The sequence below is a fragment of the Melospiza melodia genome, chromosome 4, assembly GCF_035770615.1.
Source record: "Melospiza melodia melodia isolate bMelMel2 chromosome 4, bMelMel2.pri, whole genome shotgun sequence".
Taxonomy (NCBI): Eukaryota; Metazoa; Chordata; class Aves; order Passeriformes; family Passerellidae; genus Melospiza; species Melospiza melodia.
This window is the reverse complement of record NC_086197.1, coordinates 89,768,135-89,783,872: the sequence shown is the minus strand read 5'-3', so window position 1 is coordinate 89,783,872 and position 15,738 is coordinate 89,768,135. Positions and strand designations below refer to the sequence as shown.

The 15,738-nt window shown below is 37.5% G+C and overlaps 1 protein-coding gene across 2 annotated transcripts in view; it reads right to left on the bottom strand.

Moving 5' to 3' along the window:
• COG5 (component of oligomeric golgi complex 5) overlaps positions 1-15,738 on the bottom strand; it is a 174,302-nt gene that overhangs the window by 26,628 nt on the left and 131,936 nt on the right. For both annotated transcript variants that reach the window (XM_063155497.1, XM_063155498.1), the window contains one exon: positions 14,728-14,827. In XM_063155497.1, coding sequence (XP_063011567.1) covers positions 14,728-14,827 — 100 coding nt within the window. The remainder of the gene's footprint in view (positions 1-14,727; positions 14,828-15,738) is intronic.

Sequence of the window (15,738 nt, the reverse complement as noted above, 5' to 3'; positions counted from 1 at the left end):
GTAATTTCATGGGCAGTAGCACAGGCACCCATTCCCCAGCAAGCATCAATTCTACAAGGGGTGACACGTCAGTGTGAGCTCCCTTTGCCAACAGGAGCTAGGAGCACACTGCCAGCATGGGATGCTCGTGAGGAAGAGTGAGGCAGAGAGGTGTCCTGGCAGGAAATATAGCCAGGACTGTTGTACCATGCATCCAGGCACTGGGACAAAGGCTGTGTCTCATGGTGCTCTAAAAAATGTGAATGTGAGCTTCTGTCCCACGCAGCATTTAAAAACAGCAAGGGCAGCTGTTAAGCTGAAATGAGAAAGAAACACTGGGAGGCTGTGCCTTTCTGACATATATGAGTGTTTTCTCTAAAGTAGGAGGTTGAAATGTGCAGGTTCAATCCAGCAGCTGACTAGCTGGAAGAAGCTGCATACAAGAATTTTGGGGGTTTTAAAATCTAATTCAACTGAATCTGAGACCTAAGCAGTGCACTGATATCAGGTAGCCTACTGAACCAAAAAAAACCACTTGTAGAAGCCAATACACAAAAAATGTGTCACAAAGAGGAACAAGCTGACTTCAGGTCCTCTGACTTACTTCAGTCTGACATGGTAAGAAGCTGTAAGCCATGACTGGCAGTGTGCTCTCACTGAACTCAGAAGTTCTTCCAAAAAATAGCTTATTTTAGTTAGTATCCCTCAGTGCACCTACATGGTCACACTGCTTCATCTCCAGAGAGAGCAGGTGCCTCATCTTGGGTGAGTCTGCCCAGGACAGAAAGTTTCAGGAATGATTCACGTGACCACATGCAGGAAACCATGAAGCAGAAAAGTAAGAACTTTCTTGAATAATTCACCTAGGTTATTTTAAAACCCCTGCTTTGGGAAGATGGTACATGTACCCTGTAGCACCTGTTTCTCTTCACTAGCTATAAAGGGAATTTAAAGCAGTAGAACAGATCCCTAGTAGTCTTGTCAGATACATTCTCACCCTATAAATGTATTTGCACCCCTTTGCATAGACCTACTTTGGAAATATGTCTTGGAAATAACCAGATGAAGTGCTCTAGATTTGACACTTTTCTGTGTTTGATGCCTTAGAACAGACATGAAATTTGACAGCATGGATTTGATCTCACATGTTGAGACATGTGCAATGACAAGATTGCTCTGGGATTCAATGCTTGTTTTCACCATGAAGCAATGAATGTAGAATTTAGATTAGGCCATGAATCAAATCATCAGTTCTCCCTTGGGTCATAAAATGCTAACTGAGTTTGTCTTTTCTTGTAGGAAAGCTCAGACTATTGATACATCTTTTCCTGTAAGTTTTTTTAGTGCTTCAAAGTGACTAACACTCCCTTCTTTCAACAGGTGGCAGCTAAGAAGAGACACTAATTTGTGAGCTGGTTTGCTACTATTCTCTTCATAGACTACATATCTTGTGAAAAACTTCAGTTTCACACTTAGCAACTAAGATCTCCTGTGCATCCTTATTGGCAGTTTTGGAAAGCTCCATTTATTTGATTTTTCTGAAACAGCCTCAGCAAACCCATTTTCTTTAGAGCAGGAAACATCATCATAATTTAGGAGTATGGAGAAGATCCTAAAATAAGACTGAAGTAGGGCTTCTCAACAAATCATTCAATCCAACTCCAGGATCACGAGACTAAAGCATGTTTTGATAGCACAAACTGAACTGCAGTTGTCAGCCTGACATTTTCAACAATAAATGCATTCCTAATAGATGCAGCTGATGTTGCCATACCTCTGGCAGAAGGCAATCAATCCATCTGCTACTTGGCCTCCTGCCTGATCACAACAACTTATTATAAAGCACAGAATCCATTTAGAGAGTTTCTGAGTCAGTAGGGCTTGGCCCTGGGATTTCTCCCATAAACTACAAATAATTGGGATGATTTAGGTGTAATGTTTCCCATATTGCAGAAGGAACCTTTTACAATCTTTTTCTACACCTAAAAACCACAAAGGTTTAGTAGAATCAGTTTTCTACTTATTGTAAAAAAAAGCGCCACTTAGAGAAAAATACAGAAGAATCTGAACTCCATTAGCTATTCCACTTAAATATTAGTTACTTAGAGGATAATTTGTAAAAAGAAGAGACATAATTTAGAGGGTTGAAGTGTAGGATTTGAATGAATGTGTCAGTGGAAGTAAGATCCTTGACTGATAAGGATAAATGAATATGAGTGCTTCGCTTAAAAAAAAAACAAACTAAAATTTAAGAATAAATAATAAGTAAGAATTTATGTTCTTGGAGTGGCTTCTAATTTTGAAAAGAAGAAATATTTTAAGACATGAGGGAAGGAATAAGCTGTGAGTTCAGGCAATAATTTAAAATGTACATAATAACATGCATATTGCACCTTCAGGACATTCTTGCAGCTTACAGATTTTTTTTTTTCACCTTGCTCAGAAAAATGAAAATTTAATATTCTAGAAATATAGAGAAGGAGGCCTATGGTGAAGAAATTAAAAATCTTATAGAAAATATAATCACTGCTTTGGAAAGAAAGATTTGAAGGGACTGTTACATCCTTGACCAGGAGAAAGACCGAACATCATGCTCACACTATTCATGTTAAAAGAAGCAGCAATCATTGAACCATTTCCTCAGGCATATTTCTGCTTTGTTTTGGTTTTTCTTCCTTAATATTTTCAAAAGCCAAAGAAATGGAAGAAAAACAGCAAATGGTCTTTCTGTCACAGAAAAGACAGGATTTATCTCCAAATCTTTGAATCATCTGAGAAGAAAAGCACTGTACAAGTAACCAAAAGTGACTAATGGTTCATGGTTCTTAAACAATGAGCTGCTTTAAAACAACTGTGATATCAGAAAGCACTTATAAAACCAGTTCCTTTAAGGAATCTCAGAGAATACTAAACCTGAAACCCTTGGAATAATTTCTCAACTACAGAAAATTATGTCCCTTCCATTATCCAGCCAGACCAAGTCTGAGGAGGATTTCAAGGACAATGTGTGTTGATCCTGATACCTCTGACAGGAACGGTTTATTGCACTTCTCATGCTTGCCAAATTAATGACTGAATGATTAATCATATCTTATATGTAATCCCATTAGCTCCTGGTTTCAACCAGCTACTGAGAATGCCCCTCCAGAGGTGGAGAGCAGACACATCCATCCCCAAGACACATGAGAGGTTCAACATGATTGGTGATATTCACCTACAGATAAAAAATACAATCAGCTCATTTAATTGCCATCTGCCTTTTGTAGTATTGAGTCCAGCACTAACCAAGATTAGAATATTACTACCCCACACAAGTTTATAATTCAACTTTACACGGTCCAACTCTCATTACAGCTGTTCCAAAATTTAAGACTTCCAAATCCTTTGCCATATATACATATATATATCAACATTTAACCAAGTCCTTTTCTCAATCACAGAATTTAATTTGCTAAGAAATAACTTACAGTTTACTATAACAAAATATTGCAAGGATTGTGCAATCACATTCTTTTACTACATGTTAGCAAAACAACATACTGGACTTAAAGAAGTCTTTTAACCAATTTCCTCACAAGATGAAGTGAACTCCCAAAATCAGACTTTTATGTTTGGATGATTTTTTTTCTGGAGTTTAGCCAGTATATCTTAAAAAAAAGTTTAAAAAATCACACATTTGTTATGTGAGTCACGATCTAACCAGCAAAAGACAACATGAGAAAATAGAAAATTCTACATGAAGTTTTTTAATGTAACTCTCTCCTCCAGATTTTTAATTAGTTTTAAAAGTTTAAATGCTTTTTAAAGTGATTTATCAGATAGATATTTCTAAGTATTCTCTGACCAATATAAATACTTTCTAATGACTGTTTCTACAAAGCTCTTCTCATCTTTCCATCAAAAAAATAAATTACAAAACCTTACCTGACTTTTGATTATTTTTAAATTAGTCCTACTGCCATCTTTAGCTTTTATTACTGTACAGTGAAATAGCAATTATTCTGAAATTATTTTATTATATAATAGCCTCCCACATATTCTATTTAAATACCTATTAATGAATTCTTTTAATGTGCCAAACATTGAATTCATATTTTTGGGTTCTCTCATTTAAATAGCATGGATACAAGTTTTTCATTGACAGTAATACCATGTCTTCAAGGTACTGGCATAGTACAATTAATTCATGCATCTCAAAAGAGAAGTGGGGAAAATATAATCTTTCACATTACTCACACCATTGTTACTGACCCGTTATTTACATGAACCCTTCCTGAGGTGTCATTTCACTCCTGTTCCTGAAGATTTGTGAGCTTATTAGATTTCATACTTCCCTCCGAAATTCGCAATATTCGACATTTAGACAGGAGGACGAGATACATTTCCCTGGAACTGTCAGACAAATCTCATTGTTGGAATATGCCCTGACTAGTGATTCACCCGCAAATGAAAGCTTACAATTCAATATAGCACCATCTAATAGGAGACATCGATTAATTCTTATAAGATCACATAATAAAAAAGGCAATCAGAAATTCACTTTGTGTCATTACAATAAGGATTCATCATGCTTTTCAATTCAAAACCATCACAGGCCTCATAAATTTGCTGGGGTTTAAATCTGATGCCAGAATTCCAGTGCATTTTTATCCGTTTGCTGGAAGAATTTGGTTCCAGGAAATCTTTTCTCTCCCTCTTCACCCTGCTCTCCCCTACTTGATTGAATTATTCAGCTAGATGAATTTAACTATGTCACATAAGAGGATGGGTGGGCAAAAACCCAACACAGCTACCACAAGCCACACAGTTATGTCTATAAACATCAGTAAACATCCTAAGAAGAGATGCAGCTCACATCCACGTTCTTGCTACTCCAGCATATTTCATTTGAGCAATTTGCATAAATTAACTGGGCCAAAAATGTTTTTGGGCAGTGTAAGGTACATTTCTCCTTGAAATATATATGACTAATGCTAACTCAATGAATGCTTTCCTCCATAAATGAGGTCTTTATTATTTTCATTTCCCTAAAAGAAACCAGAATTACAGCTATCTTGTATCAACATTTTTCTTTCTTGCAACATGCTATGGATATCTGCCTCACCAGACTAGCCAGACTGGGGCAAAATCAATGGAGAACTTTAGTCCAGCTAAATGGCTAACTTTAGTCCAGTTAAGTCCAGCTGCTCTCTGCCATTTCCTAGTCAACCACTAGGGACAGACTGAAAGGTTGAGGGAAAAAAATCCTATCTCCATGAATACTCAGAGAAAAATAAGAATCAATCCTTCTCATCCAAGTGTTTTCTCATTGCAATATTTTAAGTTTTAAATCCCATCCTCCTTTGTGCTTCTGCTTTTCACAATTTCACAGATTAAGCCAAGATGTTCCAATATAGTCCCTGGATCAGTTATAATACACTTAGCCTTTTAGATTCTGGACAAAAATATGCCATTCATACTGCTTCTCATCTAAATAACCCCCTGAAAACAGCTTATTTAAATCTTCATTGCTGTGATCAAGCATGACAGACGCTTTCTCTTCTACACATGACATTACAAAAATTCCTTGTAAAGACTGTCTCTTTCTCAGCTCGCTGTTTTAAGCTGAATTAATTGTTGGGGTTTTATTCCACCTGGCATTGCAGCCTTTTCTTTCCTCATTCTCTTTATTGCAACAATGTTTACAAGCCACTGAGGACAAGCATTAATAAAGTAGAGATTGTTTTTAACAGTAGTAATATAAACCAAGATCAGAGCACGTTTAATTGCATTCTCAGGAAGAGAGATCATGGAAGATCTGTAAAGCCATAGCACGACAGCATTACACCTTCAAAACTACATCACCAAAAACAAACAGCAAACTTCCTTCTACTGACTATAATATATCAGATGCACCATAAATCCACTAAGAAAGAAATTAGGAAAAAAATCAAGATCCATCTGCTACAAATAGTTATGATGATGGGATTGATATGCAGAAAGTTGAGATCTATTTTAAACCTCAGTAATTACAAAGTAGTTTTTAAAAACACTCAAAGGAAAGGATCAGCTTTTTTCAGAAAATATGAAACACAAAAGCACTTCTTCTAGAGTGGTGTGAGATGAATACGGCCTGTTTTCTTGTCTAGTCTGCCTCTAAACTCAAAAACTCTCCCAGGTAACCTACTCCAATCCATTCTAAATGGTTAGCTAGTGAACCAGATATATTTAATGAGAAGATATTAGTTCTGAGTATCCACTAAAATTTGAAAATTGAAAGTATCATTATGGGTAACTGCAAAAGACTAAATGAGCACCAATAACGAACACAACAGTGGCTAGGAATGTAAGTAAAAGAGAATTTGCAATTTTGGCATCTACAAATCACAAGTTCAAATATAAACTGGATTGAAGGACAACAAGAGACAATTTGTCTCAGTTTCAGTCCTGGTGGAAAGTGGACATTTATTAAAATCTTCATAATGTACATCACTGACTGTCTTACCTGAAGCCTCAGGAAGAAGAACTGTGACTGAAAAGGTCTGAGAAAAGATAAAATGAATCTTTTAAAATGTTTCCTACAGAGACTGAGCACAATGGCAGGGGCAATGCACTGAGCTATACAAGTTTTGTGGGCAATACTAAAAATAATTTAAGAACAACTGCAGCAGAGCTGACTTTCCATTGTATATATTTTGATGCTAATCTTATGTAATACATTTGGTGCTGATCAGCATTACAAAGATCAGTGCTCTAAAAATATCTGAACATGACAGATAGATAGATAGTCTTCAGCCTGTATCTCCATCCATTACATTCACTAAAAATAGAATATTAAATTACAGAAGGGCTTGGTTGCACTAGCATGCAAAAAGGTGCCATCTGAGGCGGCTCAAAGAAATACTTGGCTATTCGGAGAAAGGGCTGAATACTGAAGAGTTAATATCCAAGAGTTTTCTTGCACCCTCCAGCAGTATTTTAAGTTGCCAATTAGCCACAATGCCATGGACAACTGTACTCTTTTCAAGGTCTAAAACTCTGGTAGAAACACCAAATGCTATATGAAAATAAGTCAAGTACAGCTGACAAGCACTGCAGATAGAAAAACATGTTGTGGAAAGCATATATTTTGAAGTTCTGGCAATCTAAGAAAATCTTAAGACCAAATGCAATAAGAAGAAAATCACATCTCCTAACTTTTGCCTTAGAGATTTATTTACAGCAGGAGGAAGTATGAATTCCAGATGCAAGAAAAAAATTACTCCAATCTGTCAGCATTTTAAGCTTCCTCTTGAACAGATTTTGCATCCCGCTTTTGTTCAGTCTCAGTCACATACTGGCTACACCCAGAGCTGTAAATTAAAGGGTGCCAGGAAAGGTTCCCGTGTCTGGCACATGATTGTGTGCACCACCACTCTGGTAGGACACTCATGGCCCACCCACTGGCCTGGGCCAACAGCTGCAGCTGAGCAGAGGCAGCCCTGCAGCCACCGTGGCCAGGAGGGCACTGCAGGGCAGGCAGGCCCTGCTCTGGGGAAGGGGAGCCCTCCCAGCTGGGCACGGCCTGGCCCCACGGCCCTCGGTGCCCGGGGTGCTCCCAGGAACCTTCCACTCCTGGGTACAGACATGGCTGTTACCCTCCCAGCTCAGAGAGATGTTCACAGCTGGGATGGCAGCTTAATCCTGAGTGTCTGTCACAAACCCTGACTGACCTTGTGCTCCCAAGTGACAGTGGTGGACACTGGCACAAGCAGCAGGGTGACAGTGTGGAGCCATTCAACAGACAGCCCTTCTGCAGCAAAAACAAACACTTCTTGCTGATCCTTGAAGTGAGGCCAACACTAATCGGAACAAACCTCGATAATACAAATTTGCCCTCACACAGATGAGACCAAGCTCATCTACTTACTTACATTTACTGTTCTAAGCATAGTTACGTGTTTTCAACACCCTTACTCTCTTTGAAAAACAAACCCAGACCATCTGGGGACAAGCAGTCAGTGATTGGGATATGCATGTATTTAGTGTGTGCCTCTGAAGAAGGGGTTGACATGACAATGAACTGGTACATTTTCTACTTCTGCTTTGTTTTTTGTATTTACTTTCTTAAATTACAATGCACTAAAAAAAATCTGTCATCAAGCACATGCTTCTAATCATTATGACAGATAATAGTACTTTACAATAACACTGTCCTACTTACACAATCTAGTACCAGTTAATTGAAAAGTAGGTCTCAGTAGACCCTCAGAAGTTTAGAACTAATGTATATTAATTTTAATCACAGAATTTTTATGTTAGAGTCACTTTACCTTTAAACATTAAGCCAGTTAAATATTCAGAATTGTTTCACAACATCTGAAATTCAGTTTCACCATTGTATTCAAAACCAAGATCAGGCTAAATCAAAGCTTCCCACTTACTTCCCAAGAAATCTTTTATGTCAACATATTACTGCTCATATTACTGCTCCAGTGCTCTGCAACTGATGCACATTCTAGAACCATGCATAACATTATATAACTCAAATATTTACTTAAGTAAATATAAATAAATCTTGATATACTACTGAGATCCAGGACAGTGAGAAAGAGGCTGCCTACTCTATATCACAGATATCATCAGCTGATGCTGACTTTTCCCTCAAAACAATCCAGAATCTTAAGACGTCATTCACCCAAATGTTCCACACAAATATTCTTATGTCTGAAGTGCACAGTCATCTATCACTTTTGGGATCAGAATGACAAATTTTCTCTCATTTTGTTTCCTGGCATGTCCAGTAGTAGAGGTCAAGAATAAGTGATTCAATGTCCTGTACTTTGAGGATATGTGACAGCTATTTGAAACATTGGTGCAGTGACTGATTTTTGAGATGCTTACGTATTCTCTTTAATCTCAAAATTTGCTTCTCTTCCTGGGTTTTTAGCATTTTAACTTTGAAATACATAAGATACACCACGCTTATGTTTTCTTAAGAAGACCAGGGCAGCATTCTTCAGAATGCCAGGAAGGACTGTGCTCTCTGCACAGGGCATAAAAACTTCCACGTGGCAAACGTGATAATCACAAACACCACAACCACTGCCCAGGCTAAAATCCTGATGAGAAGCCAAGCCTCTACCATGAGCTATAAAGGACAGTTTAGTAGCTGAGAGGAAAGGTTAGTAGCTCTCCCAGAGCACTGTCCTCAGCCTGTATTTCAAACCTCTGCCTCATTCATCTGCTTTTGTGGTATATGTGGCATCAGTTCAACCACACTGAGTTAAGAGAATTTTAAAAATTATTCAAATTCTCTACTTCCTTCCTCCCTCATTACACCCACTCTCCATCTCCACATTTTGAGGGCTTCCTCTCCATGACTGCTTACAAGTCTGACAGCGGGAAAGATCTCCATTATATCATCTGCCTGCAGCCTCTTGTCTGCTGGAAAGATCCCTTTTTTTAGATAAACTTATTACTCCATAAAATACAATATTCCATATTTAGGAAACACTCCAATTATAGGCGATAACAGCTCCCACCAATTTTAGCCTTTTCTACCCCAACCATAGAAAAAATCTGCCTAATTTAGTTTGGCCATGCAGGTTCTTGCTTTGTCTGTACTTCAAGCAGACACGAACTTTGTTTGTGCTCCAGGCTGAGGGAGTGTTGTATTCAGCAAGGTGCCACAGCTGAACTGGTCAGCATGGACTGGAGTGGAGCTAAAATGTGCTCTGCCATCTGGCAACACAGTAGAGTGAGTTTGTGTCTGCCTCAATCATGTAAGCACACGATATCCTTATATAGAAATGTTTTTAAGACAGCTTAATCCACCAGAATTTGCCAGTAATCGCCCCCACCTGCTCTGAAAAGTAAGTGGGCAATCTCATTTTTACAATGCTGCCTCTGCAAATGACTCTCTGCTTGTTTTATTGGCCAAAGGAAAACGTTGTCTCTGATGATGCCTCTAGTGATGCCCTGTGGTGGGAGGAGTCAGAAGACAGCCTCCATCAGACAAGGCAGGAAGGATTGCTCTGGGACTCTGATCAAAATTCATAAAGATAGTCTGACAGGATGACTGTAACTCTAGGGAGGAAACTGGCAGAGGTCTCCAGGTTCACAAAGTAGGAGAATCACACCTTCTCTAAACAACTGCATTTTCATGTTCACAGCACAACACATTTCATCTATGTGCACTTGGTGGGTGTGTTAGTGTATTTCAATCCACCCACATGACAAGCTGAATAGAAACAGCACAGAAGTAAGAGAACATGCAGTACTCACATTCAGGTAACTGAAATCATCACTCTAAAACCGGAAAGAATGCATCAAAAAGACCCAACAACAAATACTGTTTCCACCAGTCCTGTGCTGGGAAGGGAATAGACTAGAGGACCAAAGAGTGCTCTTCCATCTTCAGTCTACATGGACAATGGATCTTACAATTTATTTTACTGCTTGTTGTCAAAATTACATATCTTGTAAACTTCCAGAGCTATTAACCCTCAATATTTCATGACCTCTCTATCAACAGCAAACAAAAATACAGTGATTGCAAAGTTGCAATGAAGAGATTTTTATATGTAAGAGAAAACACAACATTTCAAGTACATTCAAAATTCAGCTCAGTAAATTACAAAATTACAGGTAATCAACTGGGGAAACACAGTTTTGTTTCACTTTCAATCACTAGACTACCATTTTTAAATTTTTCTATAAATAAATGAAAAATCTGATATAAAGTAGCATATTAACAAAACCAAACATGAGTTCTAAAGACTGCAATCAAGGAGGCATCTTTTCCAAAAAAATAACAGACCAAGTCTGTTCCCTTATTATGGAAGATTACTGCAGAGTATTACTCTAGAGCAGTGGTCTTTGAGATGGGGCACATGCACCACAAGGATTAGGCAAAAGAAAATGGGGTGCATGACAAGAATACCAACAGTATATTATCAACTTCAACAGTATTATCAATTTATTATCAACTTCTTATCAACTTCAACAGTAGACGTATAGAAGTTATAAATAAACAAGTATACATACAATGAGGGTGTACGCTCCAAAAGTTTATACTGATAGGAACGATAACCCTAAATGTTAAGATCACTGCACTAGAGGATCCTGTCACAATTACTACTGCCATGTCAAAGGCATGTAACAAAGATGCTGGTGAGTTTTAAGTTCTCTTTTAAACTTCTCAACTATCAGTTAAACAAAATTTTCTCTAGGAAGCAGATTTATGAGCTCCTATCTTTTGTTAAGGAACATGAATACACATCCCAAATGACTCAACTTTTTTGTTTTCAGGAAATGCAACTTATTGCCTTCTCACAAATCTCTTCCCTTCACTATACTTATTGTAAGTATTTGATGAAAGAGCTAATTTTCCTGATGTGGCCAATAAACAAGAGCACAACACGTTGTATGTATCAACCAAGACAGATGATTAAAGGTATTTGCAAATGGGAATGGATGACTCCTCTGGAACTGAATAGAGAAAAGTTAGGGTGCTTTCTCATCTAGGCTACCTCAATTGCAAGAAAAAGTGGCCAGTGAACAAAATCTGGCTCAGTAAACAGACCTTTTGTTAAAATCTATGCACTGGATTACAAGGTGAAAATTGTAGAAGAGGAAAATTTTGCTCAGATGTTCAGATTTGTTAACAACTTTTCCAATCTGGAATGAGAAGGATGTGGAAATGGTGACTAAACAGAAATCTGGTGGTGTTCTGTAATCATTATGAAGATGTCTCTGTTTTAAGGAAAACATGAATAAGGAGAAACAAAATTTAACGGCACAGAGAAAATATACCAAGCACACTTTCTCAGCACCACAAAACACAGGATGGGTGGTGAAGATGAAAGCTATTACTCTTAAATTAACAGAAATATTTTTTAAATCCAGTGCAATATCTAATTAGCCCTTCACACTCTGTATAGTAAGAACACCTGCAATTATACTGAGTGAAATTAGGACAATAATTCTGAATGCTGCATGGCATACCCCAACCACACCAAGCCTCAGCAAGGGACTGACTAAAGATTCACCCAGCATCAGAACGTGTCTACATACTGCTGCTTCCAGACATTATTATCTTCTCTGAACTGGTTAATAGAAGAACAGGTCTCAGGTGCAGGAAGTTCTTGATGTGGGGAAAGTTGAAAAGGGTACAAAGGCACAAGTAACATTAACAAATGTTTAGGATTTAGAGGAAGAGGCCATTTTTTCTTAGTCATTTTTGCTTTAGGACTGCATGTACAAACTGACAGATGCTGCTTTTGCTCAAAGGTAAAACCTTTAAATCTTGACTAACAAATTTCTTGTTATTTGTCTGTTTAAGGATACTTGAAGAAACAGACACAAAATCTCAGTGAATTCCTTGTTATGTGAAACTGAGTAAATAAAAACCCTGACATCAACATCAGAATGTCTCAACCTTTTTAGAACTGCACATTTCACTTCTTCACCTTTCAAATCTACCTGCAATATTTCAACATAAAAAAAAATTAATTACTTTTTAAACTCTCCTGCCCCCATTTTCCTTCACTGAGAATTCTGAGATGGTTTTGTTTACTTTTAATTTGGAAGAGAACTCAATTTCAAGTTCCTCCAGGAAATTAAATATCCATCTCTAGCACTGCTCTGCTCTAGCTATCAGACATGCAGCATCTGAGCGGATATGTTCCATGACTCCTTCTCAGCTTTGGAGAGCAGGATTATTGTTGACTCCAACCTATTGTTGGAGGCTGGATAGGAAGATTGAATTAAGATTGCATTCTTGGCTAAACCACTAAAACATAATGAAACAGTGCTGTCTAACATAGCTCCTATTCTACATGTGGTGCACATTCCAGGCTCAATCTGTCTGCCCAAAAATAGGCACCAAAAAAAGGCTAAGCTGTTCCAGATTATATCCAGAGGGCTGGCAAGCATGGCACAGGACAAGTGGGAGAGCCATGCCCTGCTGGAGAGGCAGCTGGAGGCTAGGAATGATATTTCAGCTCTTCAAAGATGACTCTGACACTTATATCTTGGCAACTGTGTTGAGCACTTCTGGCTTTTAAATTTGTAACATATATCAGCAAGGAAAGAAAGAAGTTTTTAAAAAAGGGAAGCTGTGCAATATTATTTTACAATTTGTAGGTCTGTGCTTCAAGGACACTGATGTTCATCCTGCCAGGCTGGCTAATCCCTTCACTTACCTTTTTAGTGATTCAAGTTCGCATTTTAAGTTGTCAAAATCAAGAAGTTTAAGGGCTCACACTCCCTCTTTCCTCCTACATTCTTTTACTTTAAGGTTAGGTAACACAAAGCCACAAATCATATACTTATCAGCTTATTTCTAAGTATCTTGGTTTTTTCAGGGTTTCTTATGAATTTTCCAGCTGTCTGATCACAAAAAGATGTTCACTTCCAAAGAATCCACTGGCCAGACTCTAACAAAGACAATGAGAACAACCCTGATACTTTCACAGTTACAGCTGAAAGGTCTTTTTTTTTTTCCAGTTGAATGCCACTATTTGACACTACACTCCATGACACAATGTAATATTTTTTACCTATGATGACTCTCACAATCTATTAAAAATCCTCATTTCTGTCATGAGCAAATTTCATTCTGAAAATATGAAACCATGATTTGGTATCTTTAAAAGCAGACTCAACTTAAGCACCATGCTTTAAATAGCTAAGAAAATAATGCTAACATTTGTTTTTATTTTAAAGTTTAAATGAGTCTTTATGGCCTTCATGACTGCTTCACCTACGTTCCTTTTCCATACACCAAGTCAGCAAACTTCCAAGACAATTCATCCAATAGACAAGGTAAACAAAGTATGTGTTACTGAATTCCAATTTTTTCAAAGCTATTCTGAGATGGAAGAAATGTAAAAGGTAAACAGAAACCAAACTAACTAAATTACTGCAATGTTTTGTAGCCAATTGGTACAAAAAAATATTAGCAGGCGTCTTTCTTTAAATAAAACATATAGTAAATGAATGTTACTGGAATCTGAGTCTGCTGTCAGAATTAATGTTGCTTATTAAGTGAACATCTTGTTTACAAATACAAGTAGTTAGTCATTTCTGGTGGGTCTGCATATTGCAAAAATTTTTTTTCATCTCTTCATAAAAAAACTATTATAATTTCAGCAACAGCCGTTAGGAGAAAATTGTTCATTTACATTTTTTTTTTGTATGATGACAACATTGACTGTACTATCCATAGGCTTTTTGGAGGCTCTTACCAAAAGGATAAGCCTTTGGGCATCCTTCTTCTATTCTGGTCAACACTAGATACCACTGCATGGTAAATGATTGGAAATATATTACAAATACAAACAAATAAAGGTCAATTAAACATATGTCAAATAATACATATATGGAAAAAATACCCAAAATTTCTTGCAAGTGGTGAAAAACTGTATTTGAACAGTCTAAATTTTAATATCATAAAGACGCTGTATCATGTAACTGATGTAGCATCAAATGTTGGTTAATAAAAAACTGAATTTAACAGTCTTGATTTTGTTTAATGACAGCTACAATTTTGAGGTTTTAAAAATTAATATGGTAAATTCAATTTGGAGTTATACAGATAAATTTTACTGCTATCAATAGGCTGACTTTGTCTGAAGGCAGAATTTAATTGATCATGTTCATAAATACAACGGAGAGTTAATTGGAAGGTTTTGTCTTATCTAGATTGTTTAACTCTTATGTTCTAAATCTACAAAACACTGCACACAAAAAACCATTGCTATGTAGAAATTTAAAGTTACTTACAAGTTGCTCTGATTTTACACCGAAAAGCTGAATGGTCTTCGCCACATTTTTGGCCACAGCTAAACTCAGGTCCGGATCAACAGCAGCCACATTTAGCTCACTGGAAGCAAAGATCACAAATCTTAATTAACAACTGAACAGTGCTGTGTTGAATGCTGTATTGGATCGATAAAGAATTAACTATGAATCCAGAGTTACGTGGCACATCAATTTAGAGAGAGTAACACATACAACCAAGTCTTTCCACGCACCGTAATTCAGTTTACAATTTAACAAGTCATTTGGGAATTTTATGTGCAGCGTTCCTATTCTAGTAGGAATGAGCAAAGTTTAGGAATGACACTTCAGTATGAAATCACTATTAGTAAGCCATTCAAAAATATTGACAGCAATTAACTACATTCAAGCTTTGGCAGCAGCCTTCAAACATTACAGGTGAATACACAGTCATTCAACTCTGGAATTACATGAGCTGTGCAGAAATACCCAGGGGATGCCTTAGCTTGACACAACTAATAAGCTGTGTTTTAGGCAATCCTTCATAGTAAAAGAGGCCCCCAAGGAATGACAGGGAACAAACGAAGAAGGAAAAGATTTCTAAACCGCTTCCAGTATTTTTTGTTCATTAACGTGCCCAGATCTCCATCGGCTGGGGCTGCATTCCAAACTGCTCTGCTGAAGACAGGCAAGCACAAGAACCGTCACGTTGCTCATGGTGAGTTTAACCTCTCCCAAGAGCTGGAGAATCACTAGGCACCCCAGCTTGGAAAAATCTTCTCTGAGAACTCTCTAGGGCCCCAAACCTCACAAGCTGAAGGTCAGTCTAGAAGATTCAGTTGAAATTTCACAATTTTCATGTTGTTTTCCTTTCTCTTTTGCAAGAAGCAAAACAGTATCAGTCACCACACCAACAGACATGTTCTGAGCATCTGTAACTCCCAGTCACAAGTACTGTGTCAATATTTAATATTTTATACACACACATACTGCGAATACTGCCCATGTTTTTTC